This window comes from Mustela putorius, unplaced genomic scaffold (genome assembly GCF_011764305.1).
Source record: "Mustela putorius furo isolate JIRA1106 unplaced genomic scaffold, ASM1176430v1.1 tig00003896_pilon_pilon_pilon, whole genome shotgun sequence".
NCBI classification, from domain to species: Eukaryota; Metazoa; Chordata; class Mammalia; order Carnivora; family Mustelidae; genus Mustela; species Mustela putorius.
This window is the reverse complement of record NW_025422045.1, coordinates 14,150,871-14,169,044: the sequence shown is the minus strand read 5'-3', so window position 1 is coordinate 14,169,044 and position 18,174 is coordinate 14,150,871. Positions and strand designations below refer to the sequence as shown.

Genomic DNA, 18,174 nt, shown 5'->3' with positions numbered 1-18,174 from the left:
TAAAATTTAAAAAAATAATAATAAATGAGCAGTAATGCCCACAGAGAACAGATTCAGGCTTTTTTTTTTTTTTTTTCCTTTCCCTGTATAGGAGGCACTCAGCAATTGTAGATCAGTAAATACATGTACCAGGAGTTATATTAGTCACTTGGGCTAGTTCTCCTTGCACTCCCTCCTAGGTCTTAAATGAAAGGTCATCTTAATATTGAAATGTCTTTAGCAATTCAAAGACCTGATCTGCAAATGAAGAAAATAAAGGTTGGGAATCAGGAGTGGCATGTTGATGTTTAATGGTAAAACACAAAAATTTTCTATCCACCACCCATTTCACTAGCCCAAGTTGCTTTTTTGCTACAAACTAATACTGTATTTCTATCTTTAGTACATTTCAATTATTTTCCCATCAATAATTTAGTAAGTCTCAATCATCTGGCAGTTAAACAATATTTGTTTCCTTAAGATACATAAAACTCTATGAACAGTAGGAGGACAGAACAATATCCTAATAGGAAAATAAGCAAAAGGATATAGACAACATGTAGAAAATATTCTTAAACATATAGAAAGAGCACTAATTCATTCATAAAAAGATACAAGTAGAATAAGCCTATAATGTTATCTCATTTTTAACCCACAGGAGTAATAAAGATCAAGCATTTTGATAACCACTGTGTGGTTGAGGATAGTGAAATGACTTCCCTCACTCTTGTAGGAGAATAAATTTTACAAGCTTTATACAGGACAATTGGGCAACTTTGATCGAAATTTAGAAGACATACACCCTATAAGCCAGCAATCCAACTTCTAAGGTGCTCGGTGTACAGATATTCTCACACATATAGGAAATGATGAAAGTATAAGAATATTCATTCCAGTATTGCTATAATAGCAAAATGTTGAGAAAAATGTCAGTTCCTATTAAAAGACAACTAGTTAAATAAGCTATGATTCAGTCATACAATAGAATATTGTCTTCAGTCTTATAGAATGTGAAGTAGTTTTATATGTAATATTATATATATCTCCAAGATATATTTTATCTTGTGACTTATTATTATTTCTGAAGGATAGCTGACATCCCAGATATACTGTTGAGTGAAGAACACAAGGCGGGTAGCTAAGTGTAACTATCTTTCATGTAAATGTATAGACTATCTCCTGAAAGAGATCCCAAAACTGGTAACAGGGGTTGCTTCAGGGGAGGAGAATTTGATGTCTGAGGAACAAGAGAGTGAAGGAAGTGTTTACTTCATAACTTCTTTTGAACTCTTTAAATTCTTTGGTATACTGCCTGTTATTTATTTAAAAATAAATTTGAAAATTTACTTAAATTTTATTATTAAATATTACATATTTATTTAAAATTTATTTAATTCATTTAAATAATATTTTTTTAAAATTTTAAATAAATAATAATACAGTTGTTTTAAACAAAAAAAACTTTCTAGAGGAATTTTCTAATAATATGATCTAGAAAATTATTCCCCCAATACCTCCTCAACAACTCTAGGAATCCATAGGAGCCTATCCATGTATTAAAAAGTAGAAGTTAGGTCCAAAGAACATCTTCACATTTTTTCACTGACTTTTTGGCACTTCATAGAAAATCTGAGATGTGTTTTTTTCCTCTTAGAGCTTCTACAAATATACTGTGACAAACTCTGTAACTACTGTATCATATTTATATTTAGACACCCCCCCTCCCATTATTCAACTATATACTCTTGTTTTTGTTGTTGAGCACTTACAATACCAGATATTGAACCAGGAAATAAATTTGATACAAAAGTACATAAGAGACATTTTTTTCCATCATAGGGCTCACAGTGTCATAGTACAGATGCATAATAAAATTGCAAGTGTTTTCTTTTTGTTAAATGGTACAAGTGCAATAATGGGGAAAAACTAATACTTTTAAAGATCATGAGAAGTAGCATGTGTGAAAACATGGATTTGTGTCATGTAAAAGAAGATTAAAGCATAGCTAATCATAGGGCATTTTCTTTTTAAGAGCACACCTCAGGTTACAAAACAAAAGTGTTTCTAATAAAAGGCATCCATACTGGTAAGGAAGAAGATAAACTGTCAGTGTTTGCAGATGACATGATACAATGCACTGAAAACCTTAAAGACTCCACCAAAAAATTATTATAATAAATGAATTCAGTAAATTTTCAGGACACAGAACTGAGGAACCTACTGTGTTTCTATATACTAAAAATGAAGTAATAGGAATATTAAGAAAGCAATCCCACTTACAGTGACACCAAAAGGAACAAAATACCTAGAATTAAACATCACTAAGGAGGTGAAAGACCTGTACTTTGAAAATTATAAAACATTCATGAAAGAAATTGAAGATGACACAAATAAATGGAAATATAGGGGCACCTAGGTGGCTCAGTTAGTTAGGCATCTGCCTTCAGCTCAGGTTATGATCCCAAGGTCCTGGGATCAAGTCCCACATCAGGCTCCCTTCTCGGTGGAGAGACTGTTTCTCCCTCTGTCTGCTGCTCCCCTGCTTGTGTGCTCTCTCTCTCTCTGACAAATAAATAAAAATTGAAATTTTTTAAAAAATAAACAAACAAAATAAATGGAGAGATATTCCATCCTCACGTTTTGGAAGAACTGATATTGTTAAAATGTCCATACTAACCAAAGCAATCTATAGATTCAATTTCTATCAAAATACCAACAGCATTTTTCACAGAACTAGAAAAAATAATCCTGAAGTTTGTATGGAATCACAAAAGACTCCAAATAGTAAAAGCAATCCTAAGAAAGAAAAACAAGGAGGTATCATAATTCCTGACTTCAAGATAGAGCATAAAGCTGTAGTAATCAAAACATTATGGTCCTGGGGGAGGAAGCAAGATGGTGGAGGAGTACCATACTGAAATATCATTAGGTCCCAGGAGTTCAGTTAGATAGTTACCAAACCATTCCAAACAGCTACAAACCCAATGGTAGATAGAAGAGAAGAAGAGCAGTAATTCTAGGAATGGAAAATTGGCCACTTTCTGGAAGGTAGGACATGCAGAGAAGTGAATCTGAAGCTACAGGAAGGTAGACCGTAGGGGGAGGGGCTGGCTAGTGGCAAGCAGTGGAGCTGCAGAGCACAAAATTAGAACTTTTAAAAGTCTGCTGCACTGCGGGATGTTCCTCCAGAGGCTAAGTAGGTGGTAGAGTCCTCATGGGGACAGTGTGGTCGCAGGACCCACGGGGTCACAGGAAGACCAGGGGTGTCTAAGTGTGGCAGAGACCCCAGGTATCAAAGTAGGGAAGCCAGCTACAGAGTCAAGGAGTGAGCTCTCAGCTCGAGGTTACCTTAAACCATGATCCAAGGCACAATCAAGCCACAGGTCTTCAAGCAGGGACCCCACAGGTGGCAGATCCGGGGAGACTCACCTTCTCCCTCCAGAAGCAGCAGCTCAGGAATGTGCAGCAGAAATCTGCTGGGTTTAGAGATTCCAAGGGGGAATGTGCACTAGAGATAGAAACACTCGGTCACAGGCCGGATGAGCATGGAGTGTGGCTGGAGACCAGGATGGAAGGTATTGACTGCTATTCTCTGAGGGCACACTGAGAAGTGGGGCCCCAAGCTCTTGGCTTCTCCATCATCATTCCTGTCCCCCAAAGCTCTACGAAAAGCATTCAGGGAACTAAAGCTCCTGAGAGCAAGCCTGAGCAGATTACTTAGCCCGTACCCTGGAAAGGGTGGTACAATTCCGCCTCAGGCAAAGATATTTGAGAACCACTGCAACAGGACCCTCTCCCAGGAGATCAGCAAGAACATCAAGCCAAGACCAAGTTCACTATCAACAAGAACCGCGGGAAAGCAACACATAGAATTCATGGCTTTTCTCTCATGACCCTTTAGTCTTACAAAGTTAATTTTTTTTTATTTTATTTTGTTCTTATTCTATTTTTTTAACTTTTCCTCTTTCCTCTTTTAATATTTTTAACTATTTTATCTTAACAATACCTTTTTAAAAAATCTTTTTAAATTTTCATTGTTAATAGTCATATTATTTTAAAAGTCATATTTATGTATTATGTTATGTATTTATGTATTATGTATTATGTTAAAAGTCATATTTAACCTTATTTTTTGTAAACATATAGGTTTCTTTTTTAAAAACATTGGGATAAAATTTCTTTTAATAGATCAAAATATACCCTAAATCTTGCACATGGCTGTGTTCTAGTCTCCAGCCTAATCACATTCTCTCCCTTTTTTGCTTCTTTTTCCAACCAACTTATCAATTCCTTTTTAAAAATCTTTTTAAAATTTACATCTTTACAGTCATATCCATCCCTTCATCATGTTTATCCTTGTTTGTGTGTGTGTGTGTTGTGTGTATATGTATGTATATATATACATATATGTCTGTGTGTATATGTATGTGTACATATATATATACACACACAGACATATTTTTTTCTTTAAGATGATGGGAGATAATTTCCTCTAAGATACCAGAATACACACAAAATCAAGTGGATGGCTCTCTTCTATTCAACAGCCTAATGTATATTTTTTTATTTTTATTTTTTCCCCTTTCTTTGCTCCCCAAATTCGGGTCCCCTTTGATTTGGTTAGCATATATTTTTCTGGGATATTTGCCACCCTTTTAGTATTTTATTCTCCCATTCATATATTCTTATCTGGATAAAATGACAAGGCAGAAAAACTCACCACAAGAAAAGAACAAGAAGGAGTACCAATGGCTAGGGACATAAGCAGTATGGACATTGGTAATACGTCAGAACTAAAGTTCAGAATGATAATTATCAAGGTACTAGCTGGGCTCAAAAAGGCATGGAAAATATTAGAGAATCCCTTTCTGGAGAAATAAAATAACTAAAACCTAACCAAGTTGAAATCAAAAAAGCTATTAATGAGGTACAATCAAGAATGGAGTCTCTTACTGCTAGGAAAAATGAGGCAGAAGAGAGAATTAGTGATATAGAAAACAAATGATTGAGAATAAAGAAGCTGAGCAAAAGAGAGACAATTTCTGGACCACAAGGGGAGAATTTGAGAGATAAGTGATACCATAAAATGAAACAATATTAGAATATTTGGGATCCCAGAAGAAGGAGGGGCGTGAAGGTATATTGAAGCAAATTACAATAGATAATTTCCCTAATATGGCAAAGGGAACAAGCATCGAAAATCCAGAAGGCACAAAGAACCCCCTCAAAATCAATAAAAATAGTTCCACACCCAGTCACCTAATAGTAAAACTCACAGTCGTAATGACAAGGAGAAAATCCTGAAAGCAGCTCAGGACAAGAAATCTGTAACATAAAATGGTAGATATATTGGATTGTCAGCAGACTTAGCCACAGAGACCTAGCAGACCAGAAGGAGCTGGCCTAATATATTCAGAGCACTAAGTGTGAAAAATATGCAACCAAGATTACTATATCCAGCTAGGCTATTACTGAAAATAGGAGAGAAAAAACTTCCAGGACAAACAAAAACTAAAAGAGTTTGTAAACACCAAACCAGCTCCAAAGGAAACACTGAAAAGGGTCCTCTAAGTAAAGAGAGATCCTAAAAGTAGTAGAACAGAAAGGAATACGAGACAATATACAGTAACGGTCACTTTACAGCCAATACAATGGCACTAAATTCATATCTTTCAATAGTTACCCAGAATTTAAATGGCCTAAATGCCCCAATCAAAAGACACAGCATATCAGAATGGATAAAAAAAAAAAAAAACATCAATATGCTGTCTACAAGAAACTCAGTTTAGACCCAAAGACACCTCCATATTTAAAGTGAGGGGGTGGAAAACAATTTACCATGCTAATGGACATCAAGAAAGATGGGGTGGCAATCCTTATATCAGATAAATTAGATATTAAGCCAGAGATTATAATAAGAGATAAGGAAGGGCACTATATCATAATAAAAGGGTCTGTCCAACAAGAAGATCTAACAATTTTAAATATCTCTGCCTCTAACATAGGAGCAGCCAATTATATAAATCAATTAAAAACAAAATCAAAGAAACACATCAAAAATAATACAATAATAGTAGTGGACTTTAACACCCCCACCCTCACTGAAATGGACAGATCATCCAAGCGAAAGATCAACAAGGAAATAAAGGTTTTAAAAGACACACTGGACCATATGGACATCACAGATATATTCAGAACATTCCATCCCAAAGCAACAGAATACACATTCTTCTCTGATGCATATGGAACATTCTCCAGAACAGATCATACCATGGGTCACAAATCAGGTCTCAACTGGTACCAAGATTGGGTACCAAGCTTAGGATCATTCCCTGCATATTTTCACACCACAGTGCTCTGAAGCTAGAACTCAATCAAAGAGGAAAGTTGGAAAGAACTCAAATACATGGAGGCTAAAAAGCATCCTACTAAAGAATGAATGGGTGGGTCAACCAGGAAATTGAAGAAGAATTTTAAATATTCATGGAAACAAATGATAATGAAAACACCACAGTTCGAAATCTTTGAGACACAGCAAAGCAATCCTGAGAGGAAAGTATATAGCAATACAAGCAATACATTCTCAAGAAGCAAGGTCTCAAGTACACAACCTAACCCTATACCTAAAGGACCTAGAGAAAGAAGAGAAAAAAAGGCCTAAACCCAGCAGGAGAAGAGAGATCAATGAAATAGAAACCAAAGAACAGTAGAACACGTCAATGAAACTGGGAGCTGGTCCTTTGAAAGAATTAATAAGATTGATAAACCCCTGGCCAAACTTACCAAAAAGAGAAAGGGCCCAAATTAATAAAATCATGAATGAAAGAGGAGTGCTCACAACCAAAATCAAAGAAATAGAAACAATTATAAGAACATATTATGAGCAATTATATGCCAGCGAATTTGATAATCTGGAAGAAATGAATGCATTCCTAGAAACATACAAACTACCAAAACTGAACCAGGAAGAAACAGAAAACCTGAAAAGACCCATAACTAGTAAGGAGATTGAAGCAGTCATCAAAAACTCCCAACAAACAAGAGTCCATGGTCAGACGGCTTCCCAGGGGAATTCTATGAAACATTTAAAGAAGAATTAATTCCTATTCTCCTGAAACTGTTCAAAGAAATATAAATGGAAGGAAAACTGCCAAACTCCTTTTATGAGGCCAGCATTACCTTCATCCCAAAACCAGACAAAGACCCCATCAAAAAAGAGAATTACAGACAATATCCTTGATGAACACAGATGCAAAAATTCTCACCAAAATACTAACCAATAGGCTTCAACAGGTCATTAAAAAGATCATTCACCACGACCAAGTGGGATTTATTCCTGGGTTGCAAGGTTGGTTCAACATCTGCTAATCATTTGATGTGATACAATGCATTAATAAAAGAAAGAACAAGAACCACATGTTACTCTCAATAGATGCTGAAAAAGCATTTGACAAAGTACAGTTTTGATCCTTTCATGATCAAAACTCTTCAAAGTGTAGGGATAGAGGGAACATATCTCAATATCATCAAAGCCATCTATGAAAAACCCACAGCAAATATCATTCTTATTGGAGAAAAACTGAGAGCTTTTCTGCTAAGGTCAGGAACACGGCATGGATGTCCATTATCACCACTGCTATTCTACATAGTACTAGAAGTCCTGGCCTCAGTAATCAGACAACAAAAAGAAATTAAAGGCATCCAAATCAGCAAAGAAATCTAACTTTCACTCTTTGCAGATGATATGATACTTTAAGTGGAAAACCCAAATGACTCCACCCCAAAACTTCTAGAACTCATACAGGAATTCAGGAAAGTATCAGGATATAAAATCAATGCACAGAAATCAGTTTCATTCCTATACACCAACAGCAAGACAGAAGAAAGAAAAATTAAGGAGTCAATCCCATTTACAATTGCACCCAAAACCATAAGACTCCTAAAATAAACCTAACCAAAGATGCAAAGAATATGGTCAGAAAACTATAGAATACTCATGAAAGAAATTGAGGAAGACACAAAGAAATGGAAAAAACGTTCCATGCTCATGGATTGGAAGAACAAGTACTGTGAAAATGTCTATGCTACCTAAAGCAATCTACACATTTAATGCAATCCCTATCAATATACCATAAATTTTTTTACAAAGAAATGGGACAAATAATCCTAAAATTTATATGGAACCATAAAAGATCCCCAATAGCCAGAGGAATCTTGAGGGAAAAAAAAGCCAAAATTGGTGGCATCACAATTCCAGACTTCAAGGTCTATTAAAATGCTATAATCATCAAGACAGTATGGTACTGGCACAATAACAGACACATAGATCAATGGAATAGAATAGGGAGCCCAGAAATGGATCCTCAACTGTATAGTCAACTAACCTTCAACAGAGCAGGAAAGAATGTCCAATGGAAAAAAGTCTCTTCAACAAATGGTGTTGGGAAAATTGGACAGCCACATGCAGAAAAATGAAACTGGACCATTTCCTTACACCACACACAATAATAGACTCAAAATGGATGAAAGACCTCAATGTGAAACAGGAATCCAGCAAAATCCTGGAGGAAAACACAGGCAGCAACCTCTTCAACCTCAGCCACAGCAACTTCTTCCTAGAAACATCACCAAAGGCAAGGAAAGCAAGGGCAAAAATGAACTATTGGGATTTCATCAAGATAAAAAGCTTTTGAACCATGAGAGACTATGGACACTGAAAAACAATCTGAGGGTTTTGAAGGGGCAGGGGGTGGGAGGTTGGGGGAACCAGGTGGTGGGTATTAGAAAGGGCACGGGTTGCATGGAGCACTGGGTGTGGTGCAAAAACAATGAATACTGTTACCCTGGAAAGAAATTTTAAAAAAAAAGATAAAAAGCTTTTGCACAGCAAAGGAATCAGTCATCAAAACCAAAAGACAACTGGAACACTGAGAGAAGATATTCACAAATGACATATCAGATAAAGGGCTAGTATCAAAAATTTATAAAGAACTTATCAGGGGCAACTGGGTTTTTCAGTCGTTAAGCATCTGCCTTCAGCTTGGGTCCTGATCCCACCACCTGGGATCTAGCCCTGCATCAGGCTTTCTGCTCAGTGGGAAGCCTGCTTCTCTCTCTCCCATTCTCCCTGCTTCTGTTCTCTCTCTCACTGTGTCTCTCTGTCAAAAAAATAAAATCTTTAAAAAGGAAAAAAAAAAACTTAACAGACTCAACATCCAGAGAAAAAATAATCCAATCAAGAAATGGGCAGAAAGAAAAAAAAAAGAAATGGGCAGAAGACATGAACATGAACAGACATTTCTGCATAGAACACACCCAAATGGTCAACAGACACATGAAAACTGCTCAATATCACTTGGCATCAAGAAAATACAAATCAAAACCACAATGAGATACCACCTCACACCAGTCAGAATGGCTAAAATTAACAAGTCAGGAAATGACAGATGCTGGCAAGGATGCGGAGAAAGGGGAACCCTTCCACACTGTTGGTGGGAATGCAAGCTGGTGCAGCCACTCTGGAAAACAGCATGGAGTTCCTCGAAAAGTGGAAAATAGAGCTACCCTAGGACCCAGCAATCGCAATACTGGGTATTTACACTAAAGGTACAAATGTAGTGATCCAAAGGGGCACGTGCACCCGAATGTTTACAGCAGCAATGTCCACAATAGCCAAACTATGAAAAGAACCTAGATGTCCACCACCAGATGAATGGATAAATAAGATGTGGTATATATATGCAATGGAATACTATGCAGCCATCAAATGTAACAAAATCTTGCCATTTTCAATGATGTGGATGGAACTAGAGGGTATCATGCTTAATAAGTCAATCAGAGAAAGACAATTATCATATGATCTCTCTGATATCAGGAATTTCAGAGAAAGGGCGGGGGTTCGCTGGGAGTATGGAGGGAAAAATGAAACAAGATGGGATTGGGAGGGTGACAAACCATAAGAGGCTCTTAATCTCATGAAACAAACTTAGGGTTTCTAGGGGGTTAGCAGGTAGGGTTAGGGTGGCTGGGTTATGGCCATTGGGGAGCATATGTGCTATGGTGAGTTCTATGAAATGTGTAAGTCTGATGATTCACAGACCTGTGCCCCTGGGGCAAATAATACATTATATGTTAATTTTTTAAATGTGTATGGAACTAGCATGTATTATGTTAAAAAAAAGATAAGTCAGAGAAAGACAATTACCATATGATTTCATCCACATGTGGAATTTAAGAATGAAAAAAAATACAGATAAACATCAGGGAAGGGGAAAAGAGAGAGAATCAAACCATTAAAGACTCATAATGACAGAGAACAAACTGAGGGTTGATGGAGGGAGGTGGGCAGGCTGAAGTTCTAAATGGAGGATGGGCATTAAGGAGGGCAGTTGTGATAAGCACTGGGTGTTATATGTAAGTGATGAATCACTAAATTAAATTTTGATTTATGAATCACTAAATTATTCATAAAACCAGTATTACACTACCTGTTAACTAACTAAAATTCAAATAAAAATTTTTAAAAGAAAACAAAGCTTAAAAAAAGGAATTTATCTTATATGTAATAGAGTTTTAACTTGACAGAGAAAGACAAATAGCATATGATCTTCTTGGCAGAATCTAAAAAAACAAAACAAATGCATAAAAAATGAAAAGCAGAATCAGACCTATAAATGCGGTAACTGGTGGTTACTAAAGGGGAGGGATGGAACAAACGGGTGGATGATACAGTATGAAATGAATAAGTCATGGGAATAAAAGTTACAGCATAGGGAATGTAGTCAGTGGTATTGTAATAGCATTGTATGGTGACAGATGGCAGCTATACTTGTGAGCATAGTTTCACATATAAAGTTATTGAATCATGTTGTACACCTGAAACTAGCATTATACTGTGTGTTAACTAGCTAGAATTAGAGTAAAAAATTAAAAATTTAAAAAATCATTTTAAAAAAGAGTGGAAAATTACAAATACACTCCTGAGGCTCTTGAACCATACCACCCTGAACGCGCCCGATCTCGTCTGATCTCGGAAGCTAAGCAGGGTCGGGCCTGGTTAGTACTTGGATGGGAGAACCATATCAATCATATTATGAATATACAGATATTTACAAAATATTCTCATATCTAGTATCTCATCTCATTTTCATATCAGCCCTATGGAGTACACAAGGAAAAATTATGTGTCTAATATTTAAAATTTGAAATGAGCCCACCAAACTCCCACAGCTATAAGTGAAAACACTCAGGCTAGGACCAAGATTTTCTGTGTCTTAGTTTTCTTTTACCACCTTGTCTTTAGGCTCAAATCTGCTCCCACCCATAAAAAGTACCCTGCTTTTATCCCAGGTCACCCCATTTCATATGATGCCTGAATAACCTTCTTCACCACTTCCCTGCCTCTCCCAGGCCTCTTTCAAAAGCCTGATGCTTAAATGCAGTCCTGCTTGTGAGATACAATCACCTGTAATTCAGCTTCTAGTGCCAGTTATCTCTACAAATATTCCTAACTCTGTCTCCAAACCATGATCGATTAATTCCTGATCCTACTGAAATCCCTCCCAAACTTAGATGCTATTTCATACACCCACTCCTTAACCCAGACTTGATCCTCTACACAGTGGTTCTCAAACATCAGCATGCAACAGAAACACATGGCAAGTTTGTTAAAAACAGATTGCTTGGCCCACACCAAGTTTCTAAGTCAGAGAGGAGCCCCAGAAGTTGCATTTTAACAACTTTTCAAGTCCCTGTTGGTACAGGGACTACATTCTTGAGAACCTGCTCTGTCCTTACACAACCACACTCCTAAACCCAGTAGTGTTCTCTCCTGGAGTTCTTGTTCCCTCAGATTCTCTGCCTCATCTTGTTTTTCTCCTTCTCCCGATACCAATGTAAGAATTCTTACTTCTGGGATGCCTGGGTGGCTCAGTTGGTTAAGCAGCTGCCTTTGGCTCAGGTCATGATCCCAGCGTTTTGGGATCGAGTCCCATATCGGGCTCTCTGCTGAGCAGGGAGCCTCCTTCTCCCTCTGCCTCTGCCTGCCACTCTGTCCTCCTGTGCTCACTCTCTCTGGCAAATAAATAAATAAAATCTTTTTTTAAAAAAAGAATTCTTATTTCCTGCCTTGAGCCATTTATAGTGCTAAACCTTCATTTTTACTAATATTGCATCAGTTAAGTCAACAAATTACAAATCTATTTTTATAGAAGACTAAGTTTTTCAAACAAATGTGTTCAAGCTACACTTAAAATTGACAACGAAAATTCTTTACCTTTTGTTGGATATAACAAAAATTAAATAAATTACATATAAACAGAAAATTTTTAGAATTTAAGTGCTTAGAGGTTTGGCACCAAGATAAAACAGATTTATCTTGGAAAGAGAGCTCACCCTCCCAGCCCCAAACCCACTATCCCCCTCCTCCCCCATGTCATTCTCTCTCTCTCTCTCTCTCTCTATTAACCTGTCCCATTCACTCCTCTCCTCCTTCATCCCTCAGGTAGATGGGGTCCTTAAAGGAAGGATAATTCCACCAAGAGGACAATTTTCTCTGCCTCTCTTGGGTGTTTATTCTGACCTCTGTGCCTTTCTAATCAAACCACTAGGGGAAATATGCACAAATATAGGCAGAATTGGGTGCATGCCCAGAGATACATGAACACATGCTTTCCAGTGAACATGCTGAATGATTAATCCGATTCAGGAAGGACATGTAAATTTTTAATAATGACTGGCATGAAAGATACATTTCATTTAGTTCAGAATACTAAAGGAAAGGAAGTCTATGGGGCCACAAATACTGCTCTCCACTCATGAATGAGCCTTTAGGTTATTAAATGAGGTACTCTTATGGCTGAAATTTCTCTCACATCTTCCTCTTGGAGCCAGAAACACCATCAGGTATGTAAGGAAAGTCTGCCCACATCAGTGTGTCACTACTCCTATATACCCACTGCTGTCAGACTCTAAGAGCATGCTGGTTCTCTTGTAAATCTATCCTCTCTTTGTTCCTTTGTTCTTTACTAAGAACATGTTAGGTCCTGCAGTTCTCTTTTCCTAACACACTTCTGTTTGGGGTAATATATTCACATTAAGGACTCACTCTAGTATCACAAAGTTCCCACTATACAACTCACTTAGGGAACATAGGGTTCAAATCCCTTGGATGTTTTGGGGTGCCACTAAACCTTCAGTCAGAATGGAGCCTGAGTCTTGTACCACTTTGTTTCTAATATTGATCAGCAAAGTTTTGGTTGACAACTATCCTTCGTCAAGGGCAACTAAAGCAGGATGTTCTTATTTTTCAGAATACTTAATAAGTAACAAGTGGGAAATGGAAACCAAGAGAGTCATAAGCAGACTATCTTGTCCTTTTTCATTTACCAAATTTATCAAATTACCAAATTTACAAATTAACCTTAAAAATATAAATATTTAAAGGGAAAAGAATCCCTGCACTTCTCTGGGCAAGAGGCTTAAATCTCTCAAATGAGTGGCTGGGGTTATGAAGGAGGATCTGGCTTCCTTATCCATTCAAATAGAATGGACTCTCCATGCTCCTTGTTTCTCCTCACCTCTCCAACTGTTCTTTTGTTGTATCACTTGAGGTGAGTAGAAAGAAGTGGATTTAAGTTCACCCTTTGAGCTACTAATAGGTGCACTTTAATGCGGAGGAAGAAGAAATAGATGCAGTAAAATTTCAAATAATCTGAGAAGTCCGTTTATCCCTTTTTCTGATCCCATATTCCACAGGTAACTAAAATTTCATGGCAGCACAAATGTCAAAAGATCCTGGATATCATGAAATCAGAGGACCAGGAAGGAGGTAAGACTTATGAGGTCTGGTTCCAAGTCCAAAATCATGAACTGGATTTATGTTTCGTTTCTTGGTGACAAAAACTTCCTGGTTTGTGATTAAAGTAAATCAATTCATGTCTCATGTCTCTGTCTGTCTTGAAAAGCCAAAAATCTCATTTATGTCAAAGTTGGCAATCATGTGACTCCTCTCATTACACTGATTTATCTAAATTATTATGAGCTGTAATAAATATCTTTTTGAGGCCCACAGTATGTAATTGGGTATGTGCCATGAAACACTGTTCAAGACACTATAGATGTAAGTGGCAGTCTTGACTGCTTTTATGTCATAAGTTTCAAAAGGGGAGGAATTTTATTTTTCATGCTTACCATTGTGCCCCAGGCCTTAGCACACTGCTGGGAATATAACAGTGAATAAACTTGTGTTTAATGCCAGTGAATAAGTAAGTGAATAATGTGCTATGATTTAAATTCAAGATTCAACTTTTTTTTATTATAAGCCAAGTAACTATATTTTCTGACCAAAAGTGACAGCACATGGTCTGACAAATACAAGTATAGTTATGGGGGGTATATTTGAAATTATAGCTCTCCTAGAAATTTTGATACATACAGTCATAGCTATAGTCTATTGAACTAACTTACCTGGACAAAATTTAGACTTTCATGAAAGTCATGTTTAGTCAGAGTCTTTTTTCATCATTTTCATCATTTTAAAAATATCGTTAATCAAAACAGATATACAAAGTTGCCTTGGCAATAAAACCTTTACCTTCTCAGTTTGCTCCAGGTTTGATCAAATACTGAGAAGTAGACCTCATGTGCTCTGAAGATTATTTAAATGGCATAAAGATGCAATTTTGTGAGTATCTTAGCAGTAACATTAATAAATAATATGGCAAATTATCTTACATATGTAGTCAAGATATCACTAAATTTAAAATATTTAAAATAAAATGGTGGTTTCACCCAGCCAAATATCTTGAATTTTAACCAGGAAACTTTAAGACAAAGAAATAAGAGTGGATATGGGGCACCTGAGTGGCTCAGTCAATTAGGTGGCTGACTCTTGATTTTGGTTCAGTTCATGATCTCGGGAATTCTCTCTCTCTTTTTGCCCCCCATCCCTTGCTAGATAGATTAGATAGATAGATGATATAGGAAGATGATAGATAGATAGATAGATGATAGATAGATAGATAGATAGATAAAGAAATAAGCCTGGATCAATAATTCTAGAGAAGTTGTTAGCAACATCCAAATTTATACTCATGTCTCAATTCCTAACTCAGCCAGTATGAGGACAATCTTTCTGGTCTCGGCATATCCTAAGATGACCTTTCTAATTCGTTATTTAATTGAGGTAAAAGCAAGATGATGAATGGAAAGTTATGGTGTTTAAGGCTTAATTCCCAGACAAAAAAAGAGAGAGAGAGAAGGAAGTACACTGTTTTGTATACTAGACAAAATTGGCATATCCAGCTACCAGTTACCTCAAAACTCTAGCCATGATGTAGAATAATGCAGCTTAGGGGGAAACAAGCCAGGAAAAATGGTGGTATCCAGGAAAAAAAAAAAAAGTAATGTATATGGCACATAATAGCTTCCATCTGTTATTTAAGCCCCATCATCATCACCATAATAGAAGAGGAATGAGACTTATTTTGTATAGCTTCAGCAAAGGAGAGTACTAGGATCAATGCATAGAAGTAATAAAGGAGACAGATTTTGTGCAACATTAAGTACTTTGAAAGAACCAGATTTCCTCAGGAGGGAATGAGCTAAATTGTTCTACAAATCCAGATGCCACCTAAAAGAATGTAACTTAGAGAGGGCTACATAAATAATTTTCACACCATTTTACAGAATCCTGAGGTTTCTAGAGCACCTCCCTCAGAAACAGAAAAGCAAGGGAGCTCAAGACTCCCACCACATAGTTCCATTTATCTGCTTTTTATTGGACTTTAGTATGTGAAATTCTGAGTAAGAAAACAATTTTTTGCTTCAGATTTCTATTCAATTTTGTTTCAAAGTAGAATATATCCAAAGTGTATACTTACATGTAGGATATCCAAGAGGCAATGATTTTAACATGTAAGATGATACGTTAACTAACTCAGGCTTACAGGAATATTTGAAACGAAGTGAGGTCTGCTCTAAACCAATCTCTAAATGGGGAGTGTATCTAGGAGCTACTGCCTATTTTTGCACGTTTAAGTAAACCCCTTAAATTTCTCTGAGCCTCAGTTTTCTTTTTTTTTTTAAGATTTTATTTATTTGACAGAGAGAGAGATCACAAGTAGGCAGAGAGGCAGGCAGAGAGAGAGGAGGAAGCAGGCTCCCCACCCAGTAGAAAGCCCAACGTGGGGCTCAATCCCAGGACCCCAAGATCAGAACCTAAGCCAAAGGCATTGGCCCAAATCACCAAACCACCCAGGTGCCCTGAACCTCAAGTTTTTTTTATTTGTTAAAGAGAAGGATGAAGCACACCTCCCTACAGTTTTCATTTGGAAAACCAAATGAAATAATGTAAAATAAAAACACTTTGTACATTAACAAGTGTATTGTTAGCAAAACCTAAAAATGTTATTATTCACTCCTTAGTTACTTCTGTTTCTCTAACAGTTTTGGAATCCCAGAATACAACAATGCATTTTGTGACTGAATTTGTCCTTCTGGGTTTCCCTGGTCAAAGGGAGATGCAGAACTTTTTCTTCTCATTCATCCTGGTGGTCTATCTCCTCACCCTACTGGGGAACGGGATTATTGTCTGTATAGTGAAATGGGACAAGCGTCTTCACACACCCATGTACATCTTCTTGGGAAACTTTGCCTTCCTAGAGATCTGGTACATTTCCTCCACTATCCCAAACATGCTAGTCAACATCCTCTCTGAGACCAAGACCATCTCCTTCACTGGCTGCTTCCTCCAATTCTATTTCTTTTTTTCACTGCGTACCACAGAATGTTTCTTCTTATCAGTCATGGCCTATGATCGATACCTTGCCATCTGTCGCCCACTACATTACCCCTCCATCATGACTGGGAAGCTCTGTGTGATCCTGGTCTGTGTTTGCTGGGTGAGTGGATTTCTCTGCTATCCAGTCCCCATTGTCCTCATCTCCCAACTTCCCTTCTGTGGACCCAACATCATTGACCACTTTGTGTGTGACCCAGGCCCACTGTTCTCACTGGCCTGCATCCCTGCTCCTTCCACTGAGCTCATCTGTTACACCTTCAACTCACTGATTATCTTTGGGCCCTTCCTTTCCATCCTGGGATCTTATACTCTGGTACTCAGAGCTGTGCTTCGTGTTCCTTCTGGTGCTGGTCGAACTAAAGCTTTCTCCACATGTGGGTCCCACCTAATGGTGGTTTCTCTATTCTACGGAACACTTATGGTGATGTATGTAAGCCCAACATCAGGGAACCCAACAGGAATGCAGAAGATCATCACTTTGGTATACTCAGCAGTGACTCCACTCTTAAATCCCCTTATCTATAGTCTCCGAAACAAAGACATGAAAGATGCCCTAAAGAGAGTCCTAGGATTAAGAACTAATCCAAACTGAGATGTTTTAGAGGGTATTATGCTAAGCAAAGTACATCAGTCAGAGAAAGACAAATACCCTATGATTTCACTCATATGTAGAATTTAAGAAACAAAACAGATGAACACAGGAGAAGGGAAGGAAAAATAAAATAAAAACAGAGAGAGGTAAACCATAAGAGACTCTTAACTCTAGAAAACAAACTGAGGGCTGCTGAAGGGGTGGTCGGTGGGGAGATGGGGTAACTGTATGATGGGCATTAAGGAGGGCATGTGACATAATGAGCACTGGATGTTATACGCAACTGATGAATCACTAATATCTATTCTTGAAACTAATAATATACTTTATGTTTACTAAATTGAATTTAAATTAAAAATGGAGAAAAAATAAAGAAAAGCAGAATTTGTCACTTCTGACCTTAATTATTTATAAAAGCAATAAAAAACGGCTTCAGTAATTCATGTTCTGGATCATACTTAAGTAGAAGATACTTTTTTTCCACAGTTCCTTAGCAGTTCAAGTTCAGCTCACCAATGAAAAAGGCTAAATAAAATATTGTAAACATGCATACTTTTCTAAGTAATTACATTCTGTTATTATATGTATGTTATTTGTCTTTGATGTCTCTTCATTTGTTTAATCTTAGCTGGTGGAAAGAATGAAATGCATGCATACCTGGAGCCTTTCAATAGGTGCGTGATCTAAGTTCAGAAAATATTCTTTAAAAACAATGGACCAAAAGGCTGCAAAAAAATAAATAAATCCACCCAGTAAAAACATTTGCCATTGTGTAAAGCTGTCTTTCACACCAAAAACAAAG

General features: G+C 37.1%; 1 protein-coding gene across 1 annotated transcript; it reads left to right on the top strand.

Moving 5' to 3' along the window:
• The first annotated feature begins 3,518 nt into the window (after positions 1–3,518).
• LOC101694624 (olfactory receptor 11H6) lies at positions 3,519–17,372 on the top strand. Its single transcript, XM_013050818.2, has 3 exons — positions 3,519–3,554; positions 13,735–13,807; positions 16,372–17,372. Exons 1-3 carry the CDS (start codon positions 3,519–3,521, stop codon positions 17,370–17,372), a joined length of 1,110 nt encoding a protein of 369 aa, XP_012906272.2.
• The last annotated feature ends 802 nt before the right edge of the window (positions 17,373–18,174 follow it).

What these genes read in the sequence shown, in the direction of transcription:
- LOC101694624 (XM_013050818.2), top strand. Translation starts at nt 3,519, where the DNA reads ATGAGCATGGAGTGTGGCTGGAGACCAGGATGGAAG. An exon ending in GCTGGAGACCAGGATGGAAG is followed by an intron (nt 3,555 to 13,734) that starts GTATTGACTGCT and finishes CATATTCCACAG; the next exon opens with GTAACTAAAATTTCATGGCA. An exon ending in ATCAGAGGACCAGGAAGGAG is followed by an intron (nt 13,808 to 16,371) that starts GTAAGACTTATG and finishes GTGTATTGTTAG; the next exon opens with CAAAACCTAAAAATGTTATT.